The 24866-nt window shown below is 36.4% G+C and overlaps 1 protein-coding gene across 3 annotated transcripts in view; it reads left to right on the top strand.

The window, feature by feature from the left end:
- The first annotated feature begins 9792 nt into the window (after window positions 1-9792).
- LOC136833177 (sushi, von Willebrand factor type A, EGF and pentraxin domain-containing protein 1-like) overlaps window positions 9793-24866 on the top strand; it is a 136593-nt gene continuing 121519 nt past the window's right edge. For 2 of the 3 annotated variants that reach the window (XM_067094933.1, XM_067094934.1), the window contains exons 1-4: window positions 9793-9987; window positions 14403-14627; window positions 16477-16659; window positions 17928-18034. In XM_067094933.1, coding sequence (XP_066951034.1) covers window positions 9951-9987; window positions 14403-14627; window positions 16477-16659; window positions 17928-18034 — 552 coding nt within the window. In that variant the 5' untranslated portion in view covers window positions 9793-9950. Of the gene's footprint in view, window positions 9988-14402; window positions 14628-16476; window positions 16660-17927; window positions 18035-19634; window positions 19769-24866 lie in introns of those variants that run through there. The other variant, XM_067094935.1, reaches the window with a different exon arrangement.

Raw genomic sequence — 24866 nt, 5'->3', positions numbered from 1 at the left:
CTGAAAATAGTTCATACAAAGGATTATCACTGTATAAAATGAACTATACGTGGATATTAAATTCTCCGCAGGTAAAGGATTTAGCTAGGTCTAAATGTCGTGAACACACTTTCCTATGACGCTGAACTAATTCGAGCCTGCTTGCGAGGTAACTTTAAACCAGGCTCCAGAAAACACTAATACTGTAAAGTATATTTATCAAACTACATGATGAAGCTTCAGTTTCAGGGTTGAGAAAGTTTACAAACGAGGAAACCGCATTCGGGTCGTTTCGGCCGTAAGTACGTTTACGTGCAAAATGGCGCCGTGTGAGACCTACCAGCCCATTCAGGGATGTTGACGTAAAACATGAAAAAATAATGGTAAATACCCATAAACATAAGAGGTAAATAAGAAAGATAAACATAAAAGTCTTACATTGTTTTGGATGTTACGGCCTTGAGCGACTTACGGCCGGAACGACCAGGACCGGAGGAAACCTCACCTATTCAAAAAAACATCCCGTTACAAAGTTTTAAACTTAAGAAATAGTGATGTCAAGCCTTAATTGAATTGAACTGAATATAGAATTTTGAATTACAAGGCCATCAGCTGGGACCTATGATTCTTCATTCAGCGCTGAAAAATCGGAAATTGAAAGCAAAAAGCTTTGAAAGGTGTAACAAAAAAAAACCTCGCAGTTGCACCAAATGAATCAGTTGTTAGGAGAGAGAAAGAGAGGCAGAAGAAAGAGAATATGAAAGGGGGTACAGTAAAAGGAACGAAAACAGGGGTTGCAGATGTCTAAATCACGGCCCAAGGCATGCTGGCAAACAGAGCCTCCAGTATTGCTCCAGTGCACCGCATGAGGTGCATTATACTAACAGCATATACTATATATATTATACATACAGGGTAACTGAATTATTGTGAGGTATTATTGTGTCGTCACTTAGTATTCAAAAACATCTCGTTACAAAGTGCAGCCATTTAAACTTAACGAGGAAGAAATTTTACCGAAATAATGGCAAGCCTTTAATTGACTTAAATCACCACTTTACATTTGCTTTCGCAATAGTTCATTTTGAATTACAATGGGAAACCACGCTTAAGCAGCCTACTAATATACTATATTCTTTCAGAACACCATTCTCTCAGAAATCCTAAAAAATCTCAGACGATTATCACTAAAAACAATAATGATGACTGTCTGAATTTAAATGGAAACCATGAACCAGGGCTATTTAAAAAAAAAATTAACTTTGACGTTCATGTAAAAATTCTGGAATAGAAATTCCTTTAGAACCTCTAGAGTGTTGCCTGAGAGAGAGAGAGAGAGAGATGGGAGAGAGAGATTGTTGCCAGAAAAGAGAGAACCCAGAATTATAAATATCTACCATAAAACACAGCACCAATATGTTGGAAAACAGAATGTGCATAATATTCTTGGCAAATTTACGTTGATGTCACGTTGCTGAAATCACGTCTCGATTTTAAAGGCCTCCTTTTCCCATTTGCCCCTGGAGACTAGTCAATGAACAAAGGGTTTGTTAATGTCTCCAGGGACCTCCCTTTTGGCCCTATTGCCTTGACACTCATTCGAAAATTTATAAATTCAGGTTATATTTATATATATAATCTATATATATTATCTCATACACTGGACATATACATTTAATTTACTTATTATAATATATATATATATACATATATATATATATATATATATATATATATATATATATATATATGTTTATATTAAATGTAAACACGATGTGAGTAACTTAGTAGCAGTAATTTGGCCAAGAAATGCTCATGAACAAAAAGGCTGCTGCGGTTTAGTCACAACAAAATCACGCGAAAAACCCAATCCAGACAAAATTTCAACTCAGTTTGTCGAAAAGACGACATGACATTTTTCTGGATTCAGATAACTTCTTTTCTGAAGACTTGTCATTCTTAAACCGAATATTTTTGTTTTTTTTTTTGTTTTTGTATCAGTTTTTATCGTTAAACCAAAACCGGTAAACCTTTACAAAATGACCAACGTATTTCTGATTCAGCACCATTGTGTTTATTTTGATTCAGAAATTCACTTAAAAAATGCTCTTGTCTTTTGACAACTGATCATCGGTTTCGTTTGATGCACAGCAATTCCAGGAAAATTGCTATGCCGCATCTGAATTTTATGAAAGTTGCAAACCCAATCTTCGAACGATTGTTCATTTCCAAAACCTCATTTTTATTTAAGAATTTTTGAATTTCTCTGGATGCAAATTGTCATTCGTATTTTTCTTTTATTATTAACTTCATAATAAAATGTAAACCATAATGGAATTAAATTACGTTGTCGTTTTCATAAACTTTCGATGTGCTCATCCGTGACGTAGCTCAGTCAGTTATGGGTAGTGTAGGATAGCTTGTTGCCACGTTCGGGGAAAGCTTTTGGGTAACACCCATGAATAAATATGTTGTTTTATTGTTGCTAAATGCTAAAAAACGAGGGCCATAAAACCATTACACCCCCTGCAATTTCATGTTGGAAGAATATCATTAGCAAAAGAAACCTTAATAAAAGAAAACATTTCTAGACAAAGTCGCTAATGGACTAATAGCAACGAAAAAATATTTGGAACCACTTCGGCATCATGTTTGAATATTTGGCCTTTGAATGCTTCGATGTCAACTAGCAGGTAAGCACCTCCATAATTAAAGCTCATGGGTGTTGATATACTGTAGCACTTAGATAAAATCGAGCCGTTCATGAAGTCATTCAAATATCGTTTGTATACTGAAAATAAACTAGAACCGTTCACTTTACAGTATCTGCATGCTACAATTCCAGTCCCCTTGGGTAGATATTAGGGACTTGTATGATTGGGCTTTGAGGATCTGGGATATTCCACAGTTCCAATAAAAAAAAAAAAAAATTGACAAGTGAAAGAAGATCAAACAAACAGAAACCATTTTCGTTCTCTCTTGCGAGGATTTGAACAAAACCGAAGGTAAAATCAATCAAGTAAAAAAGGCGCCGCAGTTTCCTCGGCGCAATCGAGTTTTTTGCACATCGTATAATCAAGGCCACCGAAAATAGATCGATCTTTCGGTGGTCTCGGCGTACGACTGTATGAGCCGCGGCCCATGAAATTTTAACTACGGGCCGGTGGTGGCCTATCCTATATCGTTGCCAGAAGCATGATTATGGCTAACTTCAACCTCAAATAAAATTAAAAACTACTGAGGCTAGAGGGCTGCAATTTGGTATGTTTGATTGGAGGGTGGATGATCGACGTACCAATTTGCAGCCCTCTGGGCCTCAGCAGTTTTTAAGATCTGAGGGTGGGCAGAAAAAACTGAAAGTAACATAAACTCATTCAATGCTTGCCAGTCTTTTTCCAGAACTGAGACTGGCACAATAGTCCTCTCACAAATGATTAGATGTTTATTTCCCTCTGAAACGAAGGTCGGGTTGTTTACCATCCCCAATGGAGGTAGGTTAATTTCCCTCTCAAACGGAGAAAGCTTTATTTTTATCACACATGTAGCTAGCTGTTTCCCCTCAGACGGGAAGCAAGTCTCTTTCCCTCTCAAGCGGGAGGCAAGTTTATTTTCCCCTCAAGCGGGAGGCAAGTTTTTTCCCCTCAAGCGGGAGGCAAGTTTATTTTCCCCTCAAGCGGGAAGCAAGTTTATTTTCCCATCAAGCTTGAGGCAAGTTTATTTTCCTCTCAAGCGGGAGGCAAGTTTCTTTCCTCAAACGGGAGGGAAGTTTATTTCCCTTTCAAACGGGAAGCAAGTTTATTTCCCTCTCAAACGGGAGGCGAGATTATTTCCCTCTCAATCAGGAGGCAAGTGTATTTCCCTCTCAAACGGGAAGCAAGTTCATTTACCTCTCAAACGGGAGGCAAAGTTTCTTTCCCTCTCAGGTGAGAGACAAGCTTCTCCTCTCAAACGGGTAGCAAGTTTATTTACTTCTCAAAACGGAAGGCTACATCATAATGTTTTGGTTAAAATCTAAAGAACATTATTTACTGACAGATTCAGATGAGTGAGAAATTCTTAATTCACTAAAAACTAAAGAATTTCGAAATATTACTGAAAACTTTGAAAATCATAATTAAATGGTCCAGTAGCCGAATAATGTATCTGAAAGGATTAACTATGTGCGTGGCAAAAGAAAACGTGGACATCAAAGGAGAATTCAATAGAATTTGGAAAGTGAATAAAGGAAATAAATAACGACACTGCGACTCAGTTCATTACTGGAGATGGAGTACGAGCTGTGCGTCATCAATATAAATTTAAACAGCTCAGTCACTGGTGCCGGGGGACGAAAATGCTTGACATGGACTTCAAGGGTTTGCTTTTAGTAGGCTAACGATCGCTTCCGTACCTTCAATGAATCGCGCGAAAATACCGTTAAAATACGACTTCCAGAAAACTTTCGCGATCGCAAAAGAAACTTGAGTTTAGGCGTTAACGTGGTGTGCAGTCGGTCTGACAGGTAGGCGTAGGTAGGTAGACAGATAAATAGCTAATTCCCTTTACAAACCAGAAATAAACGGACGCAGGAATCCCTGATGATACGTATCCCGTAATTCTTTTTCATTTACATTTTCACTTACTGGTCAATGATCTTTTTGAAGCATATAATAATGTCTACACACTCACATTAAATTGTAATTAATCAAGAGATATTCCTGTAAGTACAAGGACATCCTGCTATTTAAAACGAAAGCTTTCCCTGTATTCATTTAGTCTCGTTAACTGTTATGGCAATTTGACCTAACATTAAGTCTACTTGATCAACATTTTCACTGAAAATGACAGGTAATTAGTGAAACAATGAATATTCTTGACGTTGAATACATAAACTCATGAAGAGATTAAAGGCTTAAAAGTGCATCATTTATTAACATTGTCTTTGTCAGCCTCCTTTTTCAGTCGAATCATTCAGAATTTTTATGTTTGTTTCCTAACTCCGGAGTGAGAGAGAGAGAGAGAGAATCATTAAAATCACTAAAAGATTTCTTAACCGATATTTCTTGACCAACACGTGAAAGAGCTTAATAGCATTAAGGTATCGATAAGCACTTCCATTTACAGCGCGATTTCTGAACACGTAAGGTTGGGGTTCCATTAAGGCTTAATTGAAACCATAATCTTCGATTAGCTCAAAGGCAACACTCCACTGGGAACGTGGGAACCGAAACTCTTACTCGCGTCGTGATCTGAGAAGAAATACTTAATCAAACGATTCTAGTTTATATATATATAGTTCTTCATTGGATGGGTCGATGTCGTACTCGCCTAGCACTCCCCTAGGCCCGCGTTCGATTCTCCGACCGGCTACTGAAGAATCAGAGGAATTTATTTATGATGTTAGAAATATCATTTCTTCGGTTGGTAATGTGGTTCGGATTTCACAATAAGCTGTAGGTCCCGTTATATAGGTAACCAATTGGTCCTTAGCCACGTAAAAATAAGTCTAATTGGATGGGTCGATATGGTATTCTCTCTAGGCCAGCCCGCGTTCGATTCTCCGAGGAGAGCTGTTAATCAGCTTTCGGTGGTCTGCTAAACCGTTGCTAGGTATACTTAACTTAAAATATATATATATATATATATATAATATATATATATATATATATATATATATATATACATACACATATATATATACACACACACACACACACATATATATATATATACACATATATATATATATATATATATATATATATATATACACACATCAAACGGGAAGGCGGACAGGAACACTCTTGAATAGTCATTTGATTACATGCTTATTCCCAACGTTTCATAATCCATGATTACATCATCAGGGGTTCCAGAATTAAAAAAAAAAGCACTGACAATAAAATCTTCTTAGACACGAAGATACGTTATTCAGCTGTATTCCACATAGGAAAATGAAAGATGTTTTGGTTAGAATATGTCCAACAGTTTCGTCCTCCTATGGACCTCTTCTTGGAGCTTTGATTAATACAATTATATATATATATATATATATATATATATATATATATATATATATATATATATATATATATATATATATATATATATATATATGTACATATATATATATGTCTTTCTTTGTTAAACTACTTTTTAGGAACTTCAAGTTTTGCTTTTAAGTTGTCCTTTTAATAATGTTAAATTTTAAACTTATAGCCTTTTTTGTAATTTATATTATTCATTTTGTACAGCCCTCGAAAATGTAATGAAGATATTACGAAATGTCGGGAATAAATTGACCCTTTTGGCAACAAGTCTTTGTGTCCTCCCCTCATTGGTGTATATCCGGCTGTGGCCACTGCTGTTTGGATATATATATATATATATATATATATATATATATATATATATATATATATATATATATATATATATATATATATATATATATATATATATATGTATATAAAGATTAAAAATATATATGTATATGTGATTATACTGTATATAAAGACAAAAATCCAAGGACGAGAAACACTGGAGTGCTGCAAACCTTTTGACTGACGTCCTTTAGTAAAGGACGACAGTCTAAAGGCCTCACAGCACTCCAGTGATTCTTTTCCTTCGTGGATTTTGTCTTTATTTATATGTTCATCACGTTCCATATTTTCGTGATTCAATTACACATACACATACACACACACACACACACATATATATATATATATATATATATATATATATATATATATATATATATATATATATATATATATATATATATATATATATATATATATATATATATATATATATATATATATATATATATATATATATATATTATATATATACATACTTTTTGGGCAAAGTCTTGCCCGAAAGCAGTTCGTATTATATGCTGATGCACATGTGGTATCCATTGCTTTAGGACTCTTTTCTAATCTGAATCTATTCCTGTCCTTAGGACTTAATGATGAAAATCATTTCTGTATTGTTTAATTTTTTCTCTTCTGCTGGCCATCGTCAGTGCCACAAGAGAACCATAATGGAACCACACTAATATATTATAGCTCAGAATGGTATAAATGGCAAAGATTAACACAAAACCGAAATAAAATGAAAAATCAACAAGGGAAGCAAGATAGATGAGGCAATAAATATTCATCTGGATAGTGGAAGAATGGATGCAGTTGATTCGTCTAGGTATTTGGAGGTAAATGTAATGGATAATGAAAGGGTGAGTCACAGAATGAGAGGTGACCGGGTGTGTGTCAAATTTTGGAAGAAACTTGGGGTGTCCCAATGTGGGAATGTATGAAGGGATTGCTGAGCCAACTCTCCTTTATGAAAGTGAAGTGTGGATGTTGAATGAAAATGGTAGATTTTGAATGAATATCTTTTTTACGGCCTGTTTGTGTAATATATGCACAACCGGATGAGTGGGAATACATAGAAGAGGTAAAAAAAGTTGGTGTTGGCAAAAATTTGCAGCAGAGTGTTTTGCGATGCTTTGGTCACATGGAAAGAATGGAGGAGGATAATAGATTGTTGAAAAGACTGGATAATTAAAGAAGTGTTATGAGGGAGGAGGAGAGGAAGACATAGTGAGTAATCAATAGGTACTGTGAACGATTTTGTATAGAATAGAAGGTTTGAAAACCAGGGATTGTGTACAAGATAACAAGTGATGTAGTGTGTGTAGTGTTTTCGACACACAGCTGGTGAACCTTCAGTGTGAGTAAACGAAACTGATGATGTTGTGGAACATAATATCTTCACATGAAATTCATCCACGGTTCCGAAGTTAGTTTGCAATATAATTGTGGTAGTAAAAGTTGTGTTGATTTTTATTAGGGAGAGAGAGAGACAGGGTATTGAGGTAGTTTACTTTTAAGCAGTGAGACTTCTGAAGACTGTCCTGAACTTATTACCTTAGAAATTATCTCTTCAGTCTTTGCTTGTCATGTTAACGTCTGAATTACATGAAGCACCATGAGTCGTCAGCATGGAAGGCATAATGCCTTATGCCTGAATCATGAATAAAACATGTATGAGCATCATTTATTTGTGGTTAAGTATATTTTAATGGAAAGAGGACAATGAAGATGTTTTGTGTGTGTGTGTGAGAGAGAGAGAGAGAGGATCAGAAGTAACAGGTACAGTACGTTATGGCCGATTTGCCAGGGTGGGGTAGTTACAAGGAGATCGTTACTACTAAGGGATTCAGAGCCGATGAAACACGGTTTTTCGGCTACCACTTTTACCAAAGCATTGCATAAAGGTGAAAGTTGGCAAGTGTATATTTTACAACCCTACCTAATTTTTCCACGCATCATTTAGTACCAAAGTTCGATAGTTTTGACATTTATAGAGTAAAATTAAGTCGCTGATGCCGGAGCCGAGAAAATTACAGACAATGATCCTAAAACAATTCGTAACGTAAACGTAATATGACGTAATGGCCAGCAGGATATGGAATTGTCCCAGTGGTTGCAAGACTGCATTTGAGCTTAAGCTTGCCGCTTTCTATACAAGCGAGAAGACCCGTGGCAAGATTTACTATAGCATGAACAGGTAATAATTTCTATAGTGGGTAATAGTTACTTGGCCACCCCAGAAGTGTAGGCAGGAGCTGTTGTTAGACAATCCTGACCTCTTCGTCGAGAGTGACGATGAAGACGTTTTGTAAATAAATTATGTATAGTGTTAGACATTTTATTTGTACATCTAAAACATATTTATTAAAACAATATGTCCCTCATTCAAACTGATTCCAGTATATTTTCCTTTCCATTCATATCAATATAAATCGTGTTACATTTGATTGATATTAAGTAGGTAAATAATAGCTTGCCCCCATAATCCTGACTCCTTTTATTTGCAGCGAGTAGGCTATACGAGCGCTGTTTAGGGTGCTGTATGATATAAATAAAAGAAAAAGAAAGAAAATAGCAATGGGTTACATTAACTAAAATAAAACAATGGCGTTGACCTTTACACCTCTAACCATTAAGGGAAATGAGGTATCATAGCTTTTCATTTGAATTCTACTTCTAGTGACCGCTCCTGACTTGCTGCAAATAGAAGGCTATAGTGTCGAAACCTGAGGTAAAACAAAACGGATTGTCTTTTTGTATTCCTGCCCTGAATAAATATAGATCGAACAAATGAGCTATAGACTGGTTCATTATGTGGATGAATTACATACATTGAATTATTTGTAAAGCAGAAACAATACGAATATCAAGAAAATGGAAGAATTTCAAGCTAACAACTTAGTCCCAACAACTGCTGTGGAAGTTGCGATGAAACTTCCACAAAATAATAATAATAAAATTATTGAGAAAGCTCGCTATCATTGATATCGCTGAAACCTAAGATGGGTACTGATATTAATTAGTGAGTATGTCATCAGCAAGTGGGCAGAGCCACAGTGAAGAGACGTTTTCCCCATATGTAAACTTCTCTTCACTGTGGGTGGAACCTCATGACGTCATATGTTAACGTCTTTATTGTGTTCAAAACCCTTACCTGCGATTTTGATGGCTCTGGCATAGAAAACACACTTACTCTGATAAGTACCAGAACTGTTGAACTTAGGTACTAAATAATACTTGTAAAAATTAGTTAGGGTTATAAAATATACACTTGCCAACTTTCACCTTTATCCGATGCTTTGGTAAATAGATATTGCCGAAAAACCGTGTTTCATCGGCTCTGCATCCCTTTAGTAGTCTTTTGTTATTATGGGACGGTTGTTAAGCCGTTGCCTGGGACGATGAGGGGGCGACTATAAAGTCGGGGCACTGTCGGAGTGTTGCTCACTGAGTGACTCGGGCCGCTCGGGCGCCAACAGTCAGTTGCGTTTCAGTTCCGGAGAGTAACTGAGTGTTAATGTGATCCTACTAGGAAGTTGGCCACTCTTGTTTTAAGTTGAATTACTCTCGTACTCCTCATCATTTGAAAAGCAGAACTACCAGTATATTATGCCTTGGCTGACGCTGGTGGCGCTCCTTCTTCCTGGTAACTATCACCAAAAGTTTTAATTGACTTTTGAAGTTTGTAACTGAATTGGGTCGTGGATTTTAATGGGAAAATTTCTTTTTCCAATTAGAGGTTTGAAACTAAAATTCTGGCACAGAAAGTTTCAGGGCTTGAGATTTTCACAATCTTTGGTTAACAACAGTCTTCACGAATAACATTTTCTCATAATTCCCATTCGTTAGCTGTACTTAGAAGACATTTAAAAGACTTCGTTATACACATTCCCATTTTGTCCTTGTTCATGGAGCGCAAAACGAACAGCGGTAATGAAGCTAGGTTCCAAGAAGCCAGGTAAAACTGCGAGACATTTTTTAGCCTACTTCAAAAGTCTTTTCCATTATACTGTCTACAAGAGTCCACGGAAGCCTTAAGTATTGTTGTAAGGCTTTTAAAAATGAAATGCGTTCAAATATTCGAATTGTATCCTTAAAAACAGTATAAGCTTGCTCATATTCAGACATCTGATCAGTAGCTGTTCAAGCTCAGTCACCCTTCCAGCGGGTATTTGATTAGAACTGTATTGATTCTAATTTTATTAGCACTTTGAGGAAATTTAATGTATATATATGTGCATATATATATACTAATTGGTGTGAAATCAAGGCTATTCCTCAGCAAAATAGCAAGAAGGCACTAGCAGACAGCTTGACATGGTTTTCTCTTTATTCAGGTTTATGGCCTACGTTTCGAGATCCTGTCTCATCCTCAAGGCTAAAAATACAAAGTAAAATATACAAATACAGCAAAGAAGATTTTAGATATATGCACAAATAAAATATGATAAAGTAAAACATCAGTAAAAAAGGTAAACCTAAAATAAAATTGTTAAAAAAAGAGAGAAAGAAATAGAAAATTTTAACTAACAGACCTTCTTCCTCGAAGTTCAGTTGGTGTATGAAAACAATAAACATAAGGTAGGTGTGGTTTGTTATATACAGGGGCGTGGATTTAGGAATGATTGTTCAAAGAGGAACAAGCTTTTGATCGCAACGATTCAAGAATAGGAGGTGGTGTTCGTGTTGACTGGTTAGTATAATCTTAAAATCATTATAGTTTATTTTACTTTTGCATAGTTTTATGTGGTTTCTAATATTGGATGTTTCGGGATTAGACAACTTGCACTGAACCAGTCAACATGAACACCACCTCCCTATTCTTGAATCGTTAGCGATCAAAAAACTTGTTCCCTCTTTGAACAATCATTCCTCGTCCACGCCCCTGTATATAGCTTAAAACCACACCCCACCTTATGTTTATTGTTTTTCATACAGCAACTGAACTTCGAGGAAGAAGGTCTGTTAGTTAAAATTTTCTATTTCTTTCTCTTTTTTTTTTTTTTAACAATTTTATTTTTAGGTTTACCTTTTTACTGATGTTTTACTTTATCATATTTTATTTGTACATATATCCTAAATCTTCTTGCTGTATTTGTATATTTTACTTTGTATTTTTAGCCTTGAGGATGAGACAAGGATCTCGAAACGTAGGCCGCCCTGAATAAAGGAAAACCATTGTACCAAGCTGTCTGCTTTAGTGCCTTCTTGCTATATATATACTGCATATTATATATATATATATGTGTATATATTATATATATATATATATATATATATATATATATATATATATATATATATATATATATATATATATATATATAAAGTATGTGTGTATGTAATGATTGTATCTGTGTATGAATCTAAATTAAAGGATGAGATGAGACTCCAGCACTAAATTGCCGACGTTATTACACTTCATGATGTACAATTTCTTCGTTTAATTTTTGAATTCGGATTCAAGGTTTTAAATGGACAATGTGTCCAAACGCTATTAGAGAATCAGGAAGTTAAAAGTCCACTATATAGTAAAGGCTATTTTAGTTTTCTGAAAAGAAAACTATTGTGCCGGCTTTGTCTGTCCGTCTGCACTTTATTCTGTCAACACTTTTCTGTCCGCCCTCAGATCTAAAAACTACTGAGGCTAGAGGGCTGCAAATTGGTATGTCGATCATCCACCCTCCAGTCATCAAACACCAAAATTGCAGCCCTCTAGCCTCAGTAGTTTTTATTTTATTTAAGGTTAAAGTTAGCCATAATCGTGCTTCTGGCAACGATATAGGACAGGCCACCACGGCCGGCAGAGAGTTTCATGGGCCGCGGCTAGTACAGCGTTACACCGAAAGGTAGATCTATTTTCGGTGGCCTTGATTATACGCTGTACGGAAAACTCGATTGCGCCGAAGAACTTCCGCGCATTTTTTTAAACTTATTTCTGGTTTTACTGGCTGCTGATATTGGCAGGAGTCTGTAACGGCAGAAGGCAGGCCTAATCTAATAACAACAACAATAATATTGCAGGCTTTAAACTGAGACTTAATGACTTTTCACTAAAATGCGAGTTGCAGAGGCCCCAACATTTTGAACTCCCTTTCATGCCTCTCACCTGCATAAGTCTGTGCCTCAGAGTTAAGGGTGATTGTCAGTATAAAATGCTCTGCAGATCAGTCGAGATGGTCGCAGACCTTCCCAAGCATTGTGGGATAGTTTTAGGAGTAACTGTACAGAATCCTCAACATAAGATGTTAACTCTAATCAAATTAGATAAAGCTCCCGGGAGACTGCGTATTCCCAAAAACTGTAAAGTATTGTGAGGTCAAAGAAGACAGAACTGGGTACTGATTGATTTATTACCCGGGCATAAGGTATAAATAGCAGTGTGCGGACGGAAACGTGGTGCCTGACCCTAGGTCTCAGTGACCTGCGCGCTGAGTGAGAGCAATTTGTGTTTGTTAACAGTCAATCAGACAACAATAACAAGATGAAATATATATTGGCGAAAAGGCAAGGAAATTCTACATATACAGATATACAGGGTATACATGAGATTCTTGCTGCGTTGACAGATGCGATACATGATCGTAATTAATGGGTAAAGAACGGCTTTACAGTATAAACATCGAGGTCGATGAGCATGTCTCACATTCGAGCTGAAGAAAGCTCAGCTACTGAAATGCAGTTCTAGGAATCACAATTATAGGTTAATGTTCTAGCAAAGAATAATGTGTATTGAGAGAGAGAGAAAGAGAAATAAGAGAAAATTAGCTATTTTGGAGGAAGAACAGAGAAGTTGGTCATAACTGGAAATGAAAACTGTTGAATCTTTTGAGCTGGTGTGCAAAAGTGGGCCATCTCTAAGTACCATTGAGCAAGCAGGCTAACGTACATCCGTTGTTAACTCTGTCCTTATCTTTACTGTGATCACTCCGTAGAACAAGAATTCTTGCTTCGTTAGAATTTTACATGAATAATTCTTCATCCAGACTAAGCTTTGAGGAGAAAGCTGGATTAACCCTGCCCACACAGACAATTATGGGGTCATCTAGTATTGAAACTATGAAAGAGCAAAGTATTAAGAGAAATTATGTGCTCTGTTCAGGATTAAAAATGGGGAAGTTGAAGATCCCATATCTGGGAGAACTGGATTAAACGGAAAATATCATCTGATCTCAGGTCTACATTTTATTTTGACTGCCTTTTGATAATAACCCATGAGGCAACCTGAAGGTGATATGATAAGCGACTTGATAACAAAAGCCTCAAGAAGATCAGACGACAAAATAAAAGCAGTGGAACTGAAAGTGCAAGGTTCCAGTGCAGTGAATTAGGAGGTACTCTTAAAGGAATATACAGCCACGAAAAGTAGCTCACCTTTTCAAGACCTATTGACAACAAAGCCTCAGAAGGCTCAGACGACAAGGTAAAAGCAGTGTGACTGAAAGTGCAAAGTTCCAGTGCAGTGAATTAGGAGTTAGCTCTTAAAAGAAGATACAGCCATGAAAAGTAGCTCACCTTTTCAAGACCCATCTAACCAGTTCCCCGACCATAGTGAAGTGTGAGAGTTCAAACTCAGACATGTTGCTGGCGAAATAAATGAATTGAGCCAGTCTGATTAGTTCATTGCACCAGCTCGTGGAGGGAGCATTAGTAGTCAATCTTTGAGTTCCCAAATGTATATTTTTTCCTTAGGGATCAAATTTAGCATTTACCAGCTGCCTAAATTATATGCATTAAAATTTGTCAAAGCACATTGTGTAGGTTATCGTGAAACTAGGACAAGATAGATCTTAGTAGATGATCAGTGCATTTTAGGCAATAGCCTTTAGATGAGAAATTTTAAGTAAAATTGATCGAGTAAAAGTTCCTTTTAAGACTGTTATTCTTTGCCTACCTGTGAAGTTCCTTTTATTTAAGGTTGATGTGCCTTTTTTATACTGTCATTAGCATAGGTTCTTGATATTTAACGTGATTTTTTTTAAACCTGCGATTTTATAAATATTACCTGTCATAAACTGCATGTTTACCGAAGCCATTTTTAAACTCACTACTTATTTCCAGGATTAATGGGAGAAGTGAGTGCCCAGTGCTCTCAACCTTCAGCTGTAGGTTATTTTCAGTGGGTAACTACTGGTTCAACAGGAATCCTGAGCTGTTTTGGAAACATGCATGATGGTTTTGGATACATTCCTAATTACCGTGCTGTCATCATGGAGTGTTATAATGGAGCTTGGAATACCTACCCATACCCAGGTGTAACAACTTCTTGCAGTATTCCAAAATTAGGTAAGGAGTGCATGGTGGATTTTCTCTGAGTGATATTTGCTGTTACAGTGTTGTGCAATATACACCATCTCTGTCGATAGAATGTATGATTTTTCGTCATAGCTTTACTACTTGCACATATATTACCCTCCAGTCGTTAAACATTCTCTTATAATCACTGGGAATGATTTGAAAACTAATGAATTGGGTTTTGCGCGTGATCCTTAAAACATATGCTACTGATATCCTGTTCAGGTGACTCTGTCACTGATGAATGCACTATATTTACTGAACAATGAGACAAATAATACTGTAGTGTTCTTTAGTATAGTATTTGTTCATTTTTGTCCATTAATAAGTCTGTAAAGAAAAGTGCACTGTGAATTAACAAAGTGGAGGATTTGTTTAGAAAAAAAATGCAAAGCTGGCAGAATTGAATTCACATAAGAAAATGTTCATTTTATGAAATTATGCATTGTGGCACAAAGCCACTCAGCTTCCATTGGCAAAACTTTTGAGTCTACACTTACCTTCGGAAGCCCAAATATCTGTCAAAAATGAAACATAAAAACGCCCATTAAGGCACCTCAGAGAGTTCTCTGACGTGCTATTCACATGAAGAAATCCTGTAAGCTACTATAATTGTATAATTGTTTTTTTGGTCTTTTTGAGAACTCTACTTCCTGATTATTTTGAACCAAAGAAATATAATTGTTCAGACTGGCTATGGTATCCTATGTATTTCAAAGATATTCTGTGAATGGACAGAACAGTACTGCGCCCTAACCTACAACGTACTGAGCATGTCCTGAGTTAGATTAACCTTAAGTAGTTTTAAAGATAGATTGCTCCATTTTGGGGGTGGGGGGTTCAGAAATTATTTGGGTTATGGCACTTCTGTGTTCCAGACTAGACCATGTCACACATTCGCTTTAGGCTAGCTTCATTCTGTAGGATATCCTTTTATTCTGATTAATTGGATTTTACACTACTCTCGTTTTCTTTGAGTTTTTTCTTATCTGAGATCCTGGGCCATTAATTGGCAATGCTATAATTACATCTTGCGTATCTAGGATAATGTGGAAGAATAGGAAGGGAACCCCGACCAAATAAGGATTTTCTCATTTGGTTGGAATCTACAGTTTCCAGTGTTAATGCGTATCACATGCTGTTTCTGTTTTGGAGGATTTACTGTTCCCTTCACAGTCTTTTGGGAGCTTGAAAGACACTTGCCCAGAAACCCCCTTTAGTTTTTAATGCTGTTTGTCAGTCTGAAAAGGACAGACCCTAATAATCTGGTGCACCAGCAGTCAAGTTCTCGACGTTTGGCCATTTATTTTGCCATATTTTATTTTACTGCTTGTTTTTTGCTTGTCATTGCACATTATCAAATGGGCTGCCCGAGAGAAAGCGCCCGTTATGGCATATGGACAGCTGAAACTAGAACGAACAATTGAAGGTTTATATGGCCCATGAGACTGAAACTCGCGAAATTTCTCCAGTCTAACAACATTAATATAGTTTTAGATGCATTGTTTATGGAATTTTTATAAATTTTTGTATTTCGGCAAGTGAGGGAATTTTAGAATGTTTACATTATGTGCATGCTTGGGGTGATCCAAGAAAAACTAAAGGGAATGATCAACTTGCTATCGGATAAGATTACCAGCGGAACTCACACAAGCATCTGTAGACTGAAACTTGAGAAGACTAACTCGTACAAACATCTGATAACGGAAACTTAAACTTATGACTACTCACTCTTATACAAACATCAGTTGACGAAGACTAAAATTTCATAAGATTAACTCACTTATACAAACATTTGTTGACAGGCTTAAACTAAATACTAACTCAATTTTTCAAACAGGCCCTGGTAATGACTGCGGTACTTACACGCCACCAGCTGGTACATCTGCGTTTTCCATAGATGACGTAGCTGTAAAATATTTGCTTTGTAACGACGGAAAGGCCTGGCTCTCGAACCTCCCTTTTCAAATAGTTATGTGCGTTCGTGGAAACTGGACTCAAGTACTCGATGTTTGCCTTGATAGTGAGTAAACTGTGTTGCTGTTGTCACCACCAGAAATGCTGGGAAATCTTGCGCAGCTAGTCCTCTACACACAAATCAGTTCTGTTCAGAGAGCTGGTTTTTGAGTTGATTTGGTTTTCAAATTAAACAAAGTTAACCTAGGCATCCACAGTGCTATATGCCTACTACGGCGTATAGCAATGTGCTGTTATATTAACACAATTTTATCTTTGTACTTAAAATTAAGTGTATAATTAAATTACAAAATCTTTACTCATTTCTTGAAAGGTGGCAATGAAACACATGAAATACAGTTTATATATCCCACATATCATGCGAACATGTATTTTCGAAAGTTTGTATGTAGAGGACTACATGTACTATAATGTATTATGTTACTGGTGTTAAAAAGTCTGTTGGTCATAAATCATTGGTCCACTTCAGGCCTCATAGCCATTCAACACTTTGCTCTAACGTTAGTTATGCGAAATATAATAACACCTTTATGAAAGCCATCCAAACTCACCTGAGTGCTGGAAGTGAGTTTCTATTTGTATGGGACACGGAAGGCGTAAGTGTATGAAATTTATGTTCTACCTTTACTTCGGCCAAGTAATGATTAGCTACACTTCTAGTCTTGTTTCTTTGACGTGATAGGCACGGGCAAAATCTAGATAAGATCAGGCATCTCGGATTTCTATTATGAAATTATGAACACTGAATTTATTTGACAATGTGTTACCTAAAAATGAGGCTCCTTACAGAACCCATCTTCGTTAGAGTCCCTTTTCCCACCAAACTGTTTTGATCGCTTAATTTTGTGTTCATTTTAGTTAGGACTACCATCTGTGAGTTGTGAGCTTAGACAATATTTTGTTTGACAAAAAAAGTTAGCTGATTTTATAGTAGGCTATTGTTGGTCCTTCCGTAACCAAATTGATGTTTCTCGTATTAAACTTCCAATTTCCGTGCGGATTTTGATATCTGTTAACTTAATATTTGTACCTTTAGTAATTTAAATAGGATTTTTTTTTAGTATTCCATGATAGGTAGGCAATCAATTATTTAATGGGTCCTACTTTCCCTTTATTGAAACTGACATTCGTTTCTATAAAGAAAATAACTGATGATTGTTTTGCTTTGCATTAACAGCAACATCTTGATATCATATACATTTTAATGGTAAAATTTGTTTTAAGAAATTATAAATGGTGTATTGACAGGAACATTCCTCACCAAAACGTTTCTGATGCGTTGTTGATAACGTGACCATTCATTACCTTCCGCAGCTGGAGACTTTCCCCGGGACTGTTCAGTTTTGGCCGAGAAAGGAGTTACGAACGCCACAAGTGCTAATATCGCACCATCTGGAAGCATTTTACAGGGATGCATTTTGGTAAGAAAAACAATATTATATTCCGCTGTCTAGGATACGACTTTTCCTTGCATAACACAAGTCTGCACTTAACCGTACTCGGCATTTATATGAATGACAAAAAAATGCATTTGAGATAGACTAATTTGTTAGGGTAGTAAATTGTGGTTATCGAAGGTTCTTTGTTATTTCCTGAAACATGTAGAATGCTTTTGATTATGAAGGTGTTACTATGACTGACAGGTAATAACTTTGGCAGTAAAATATTACTGTAAGTTTATCAAGTGAAAGTGAGAGCGTATGATATACCGCATTCAATCTGAATATTTGGGCCGTATTATCTTCATTTTTCAAATGTAATGTAGACTTTAAAAAGGCGTGCAGAATTAATAAGTGTGGCTAGTGGAAGTGACATTAATAAACATCATCACGTCAGCGAGTCTCCACACTTTTAGTGATTTCCTTCGTGTTAAACATACTGTGAAATACTTCAATGGCCTTGATACCTTGACTTATGATGACCCTTCCTACCATTTCTCTACCTAACTACACTTCCTGCAAAAATGTATGCATCATTTAAAGTGAAGTAACGATAATTTCATTTTTTAAAGAACATCTGAACATCAGTGGTCAACTTTGCCTGCTCCTTTATGAATTGTGTAAATTACTGCCTCCAGGCAGTCTCTGCCTGCCCTTAACTTATATAATCACAGCAAATGCTTAGGCCATCGTGGTTTTTTTTTTTCTATCACGATTTGCCTGAGGTGTAAATATTACTATACTTATTACTGTGGAGACCAGTAATAAATATAACGTTAAGAAAGTACTACTGTCGTAAAAAAATCGCTCGTTTCTGAGTTTCTGATGAGAATATCCTGTGTAGTTTGGCCTACATGAAAATTAATTTTTTGATAATGATATTAGACCGCGATGACTATTGGTGCTTTATTGCTTACATAAAAAAATCAATCGTCCAAAAGTGAATATGGAATAGGCTTAAGACCGGAGTCACCGGATTATTCTAGATGCATGTTAGGCCTTTCTCTGCTCCTGGCATGGACCCTGAACAGCCGTCCACATGTCCGGATGATTACGATGGTTCAAGCCAGGTTTGATTTCATAAAAGGCTTTGTATACATGCTCAGCTCTGCTGTAACTTTAGCAGGCGTGGTTGGTATTGGGGTGAGTTTCAGACTATTTCTTCTTGATTTTAAACACCAAAAGGTTAAAGGTGGAGAAGGTTAAGTCTGTAAGTTTGGACCCTGCTGCCTTATTTTCAGATTTTTTTTTCATTAAATCTAGTCATTCTTTGTTCAGTTTTTCAGTGAATTGACGTTTTATAAGAACTTCGTAGAGAAGATCAGTTTCATTTCGACATTACTCTTTATGTTACATAAATGACTGATTATTATGGCCACCTGTTTCGATTGTAAGTAAAAGTAGGCCTAAACTTTTGTAGTACAGTACTATAAACCATAATCGGATTTCGTTGTTGAAAATATGATTCTTGTAGGTAGTAGTCTATTTTACTCTAAAAACTATTGCATGGTGGACTTGAAAATAAATTTACCAGTGATTTAATGCGTCTTTTGAACGTTTCTGGTAATCGTTTCCTGTAACAAGTGGACACGTAAGAGATAGTGGACCCTGATGTTATTTTCGCACAATTCCGGGAACAGTGCGAAAGTTTTTTTTTTTTTGTGAGAGAAGACAAAACTGGCCCTCATTCAGATTATTAGCTAATATTATGCACAGGTAAGGACCAGGTACTTAAGGTTAGATTAGGCGTGGTCGGTTAGGTCATATTTTAATGAAATGAGTATCAGAAACATTCAGAGCATCCTGAAACATAGGAAAATGATGGTTTAAAGTCCAAAATGCGTTAGTGGTTTAAAGTAAAAATTTACCCTGTCTTTTAATATGTGCTTTGAGCATTTATGAGATTTTCTTCATTAGCATGTAATTAGGCTACTTGTAGAGGTACTGGACCCTGCCGCCCCTCATATCCTACAATATGGGTGACATTAGTGGGAAGGCTGGATTTTTGTGTGAGGGAGAAAACAAGTGAAATACAAAGTTAAATTTAACCTAATCCAACCTGGGGGCTGACCCCTTACCTAACTGGGGAGCTTGGACCCCTCTCCACCTTACCTAGCTGTGAGGGCTTAGCTCCCCTATCTAACCTAACCTATGCTGTGTGGACCTTCTGTAGTCGGGAGATTTCCCTCGGGACCCCTGCCTAACATAACCTAAGGTTCTGTAAATTAAGTAAATGGTAGGGGTGTGACCTAACCTACCCACCCTAACCTAACCAAATCTAAGGTGCAAGGTCCTCACATGCCCCACCAAGGTTATCGAGTCATTTCCTAGTGAGTGATGTCACAGTAAAAATCTTCAGTAAACCCTACCATAAAATCTTTGCCAAAACCTACCTAGTGTATAATGACACTTTAAAAACAATAAATAAATACATCCTTGTCTTTCACTATTTTGTATCCCCCCCCCTCAAAAAAATGTTTCATACTGGTTCCAGGGGTATCATTTCAGTAAAGACGGTTTGGCGAGCGAAGCGAGCCTAATCAGCTGGGTTTTTTTTATTTTGAGTTATTTTATGTGCTTTTTGAAGCACACAAAAGATAGATAGATATAACCTAATGTGATGACGCACTTGAATTTCAGTGGGAATAATGGAAAACCAGCTGCTGTTACTTCTTGGGGCTTGTGGGGGTGAGAGGGGCAAGTTGAGCTGGGGGGGGGCAACTTGAGTCTTGGGGACAGTTGCCCCCAGCCCCTAAATGATGCCCCTGACTGGTTTCCATAATTGCAGAATATAAGAGAAGGTCAGTACAATATGGCATCTCTAAAACTAGGCATAGCCGAAATATTCACAACACACACCAAAACATAGTAAGTTATTTTCAACACCAGAATATAATTATGGTTTACAGTAAAAATTTACCAAACTATGAAGGGTTACCTACCTTACTCAGAACTAGATCTCGCAGTAGTAGAATACATCCAGTCAATTCACTTGTTTTGTCTTTTCCTCCCCCTAAAAGCCTCAGCTTCTCACAGTGGCCTTCAGTAATTATAAGACTGCTTGTTTGTTTTAGATTAAGCCAGTCCTGTCCTGGCACAGGCTTTTGCAGCCTGTAAAATTATAGGGTATGAGGAGTTTCATTATCTTCAAACTACTATACTGTAAATGTTACCAGGCTTCAGCGACCATTTCTGCTTGTGCTGAGAAATAACCCAATTTGAAAGGCTTTGTTGGTATACATAGGGAAAAGAGAAATTACTTTGCAAGTTTGATATTTGTTTGCCTATGCTGTAGTGTTTATTTTTGTGATTTTGAACATCCAGTTGATGCAATTCATTCGTTTTCTATATCCCTCCACCCAGAAAGTTTCCCATTGTGGACCCTAATAATTGATAGGGCAGTAGGGGTATTGATAACTATTGTTTACTATACAGGTACTTCCAAATTAATTATTATGATTGCACAACACATAACAATGGCAATCTGATGAGTAAATGTTTGTTTTGACAAAAACATTTATCTGAGTATAGTAAAATAAGTACATGTGAAAGATTTGGAACTCTCTATTAGCAACACCTAGGCATGATAGGCAATTACATTTTACCTTCTTTCCATTTAGATAAATGTGAGTGAGTATATACCTTTCAACATCAGTATTATAAAGTTTATATATAAAGAGTGCACCTTGATCAGTTTGAACTAGTCTGGCCTTATATTCTTAGTGAAGACTGTTTTGCAAATAACCATTTGGATCTGACAGTGCATCCCAAATGTGTTATTCAGCATAATTACTGTCAGAAAGCAAATTTCTCAACTCCAAGCACAGTACTGTACATTACAGTACTTGTATAAAGCCAAGATTTTCATTAACCTTAGAGATCTCTGGAAGAATGGAGACAGACGTATTGTTGCAGTCAGCATGTATGTACTGCTTTTAAAACAGTCACAAAAATAGGTAAAAGCCCATCTGAATTGTTTTCCGACTGTTAAGAAAGTTTAGCATAATTCTGATGTCTCTGATCGAGATATCTTGTACAGTCATACTCAAATGTGACATTACGTGATTCTTTTTATGTCATCCAGAATCTCAGATAACATAATGGTGCATTGTAGTGTTACACTTTTTTTTTCTTTTCATTTCATTGACATTTTATGGGTTGACACAGTAATGCAAATTGACGTGAAGCTGAATGCCATTTTCCATTGCCTAGGTGAATATACAAGCTTGATAAAGTAGCAGTTTTAGTTTGGGTCACACAGTAAGGCCGCCACTATGTGAAGTGAATGATTTTTTTTTATACATTGCCTAGCTGAAAGCATGCTGTGATAAAACTGAACCCACTAACGTTCACTTTGCCTTCACATGCATAATTGCGCAAAGGCCGCTGACTAATACCCTGTTTTGCCTGCACAGGCCGACTGCCTGAGCAGTTACGCCTGCACAGTCAGCCTGTGCAGGAAAACTGAACCCACTAACGTTCAGTTTTGCCTGCAGAGGCATAACTGCGCACGTATAACTGAGCGTTAGGGGGTTCAGTTTTGCTTGCACAGGCCGACTGTGCAGGCATAACTGGCAGGTATAACTGAGCGTTAGTGGCGGCCTTAACTTCCACCAGAAGTGGTCATTGTAAATATCTCGACAGCATATGACAGTAGACCAACAAACTGAACAGTCATAACAAAATTTTCAAAATAGGAATATGAACTTCAAAAGTTTTCCATGGATTCTGAACTTTTAGGCTATTTTCAAACTGCCTGTAAGTTGCAAAATGATTTACAGACTTTGCAAAAATAATTTAAGTCTTCTGAGATGTAACCTTGTTTGGTGAAGGATTTGTTTGTAAGAGATCACCTGTTCTTGAAGAATAAAAAACAATGATGATTTAGATTATTTAGGAAAGATAGCTATTAATCTGAATATTTATTAGTATTAAACCAAGGGCTGTGCAACCCTTTTGTGTATAATTAATTCATACATAAGGTAACTTGAAGTGCAAAAATGTGTAGGTAACTGCGTATGTTTTCTGGCCAGAAATTAATACAGTATAGAAATGTGAATTCCAGGTGTAATGTACTTTTAGCAAGTAAAGAAAACTGACATGCCTAGGCCTAGGAACAAAATTCTGGAGTTAAACAAGTGTAATTGCATAGGCTAATATGTGCTTGGAAACCATTATTTTTGAAGTGGTAAAGAAATATACAGTGTTGTTAATTTTATTTTTTATGAAAATACAATTATTCCTATAACAAATATAAAATAAATATTTTCAAGATCATTTTCATTGTCTACACATCGCAGACCTTATGTTACATTTGGTTCATGTTGCTGCCAATCAAATGGTTGTCTCACACAGGCCACGACCACCCATTGATATTGGTGGATGTGTTTTAACTACCCTGCAGTATAGTACTTTATTTATATTTTTCCAGTGTTGAGGTATAAAAATAATCAAATAGAACTATTTAAAACTTTATAGTTGCCATGTAAGCAATATCAATTTTTATCAACATTCTTTTAATTTTTTTATTTTAACTTTTGAATTTAGGTTTGATGAAGATTTTTTTTTTTTTTCTTAATTCTTTGGTGCTGGATGAATGAAAGTTCAGGAATTGTTTTGTCACTGTTTTTCCGAAATTTTATTACTGTACACATGATGTTTGTTTTCTTAGAGTTTTGATATGACAGATTTCACTCTTATGAAACGTATCATGGCCTTATTTTATAAAATAATCGTGCTTTTGCTTCTAAAGAAGAGGGAAATATGCTGCATGTTAGGTTGCTAGTTAGTGATTTTTAACAAAATCGTATACAGTTATGTAGTGTCACTTTTGAGCATAGGTGTACTAGCAAAGCTGTTTGGCATCAGAGGTCTTGTGGAGTAACACTGATTTGTTTTGTAGTACTGTGTATGTTTCTCATTATAAGTTAATCAAAGAAGTTATTAATATTACTGTACATTAGATCCAAATGTGGATAATTTTGATTATAAATACAAGAGATGAGGTAGTTAATTGATGCAGTGTGCTTTAAACATGAAGCAGTTATTTGGTGCAGTGTGGTTTGTAAAGTGTTAATAGATGTTCTCTCTGCAGCTTTGTAAGCCAACATTGATTTGCAGTAACTCAGCAAAGCTCTGGTACATGTAAAAGACTAGGAGCCACTATCTCCTCATTTGTTGAACTTTGGTATGCCTGCCTATTTGAATCATCTGTCTAAAATTTTTGCTAGTGTCAGTAAGGTTGAATAAGGTAAAGCTTTTGTTGGAATAATCGGAATAATAATCAAGGTGTTGATGGAATGAGAGCTAGCAGTGGTTTCAATCACTTTTATCGCAGCTCAGTGTGAGTTGATGGAATGCGAGCTAGCAATAGTTTCAGTGACTCTTATGGCAGCCCAGTATGATAAGTTCAGTGGGTTTCCTATTTTTCCATTTTCTGGGGATTTACCAGTCATTGTCCGTGGGTGGGTAGTGCTGGCAGGGCACCTCATACTGTGCACTTTAGGTATTACTTAAGGTTCTTTGCAGCATCCCTTGGGCCCCTAGCTGCAACCTGTTTCATTCCTTTTACTGTACCTCCAATCATATTCTCTTTCTTCCATCTTGCTATCCACCCTCTCCTAACAATTGTTCCAAAGTGCAAACATCATTTTATCATAAAAATGTCATTTTTCTTCTTGTTACACCTTTCAAACCTTTGTCCTTTGTTTCCCTTTCAGCTCTGAATGACCTCATAGGTCCCAGCGCTAGGCCTCTGGCCTAAATTCTATATTCCATTCCATTCCGTACCAGTTGACCAATGCCTGTTGCTATA

This window comes from Macrobrachium rosenbergii, chromosome 51 (genome assembly GCF_040412425.1).
Source record: "Macrobrachium rosenbergii isolate ZJJX-2024 chromosome 51, ASM4041242v1, whole genome shotgun sequence".
Taxonomy (NCBI): domain Eukaryota; kingdom Metazoa; phylum Arthropoda; class Malacostraca; order Decapoda; family Palaemonidae; genus Macrobrachium; species Macrobrachium rosenbergii.
Note: the sequence above shows the minus strand (reverse complement) of the source record. Positions and strands in the feature narration are given on the sequence as shown.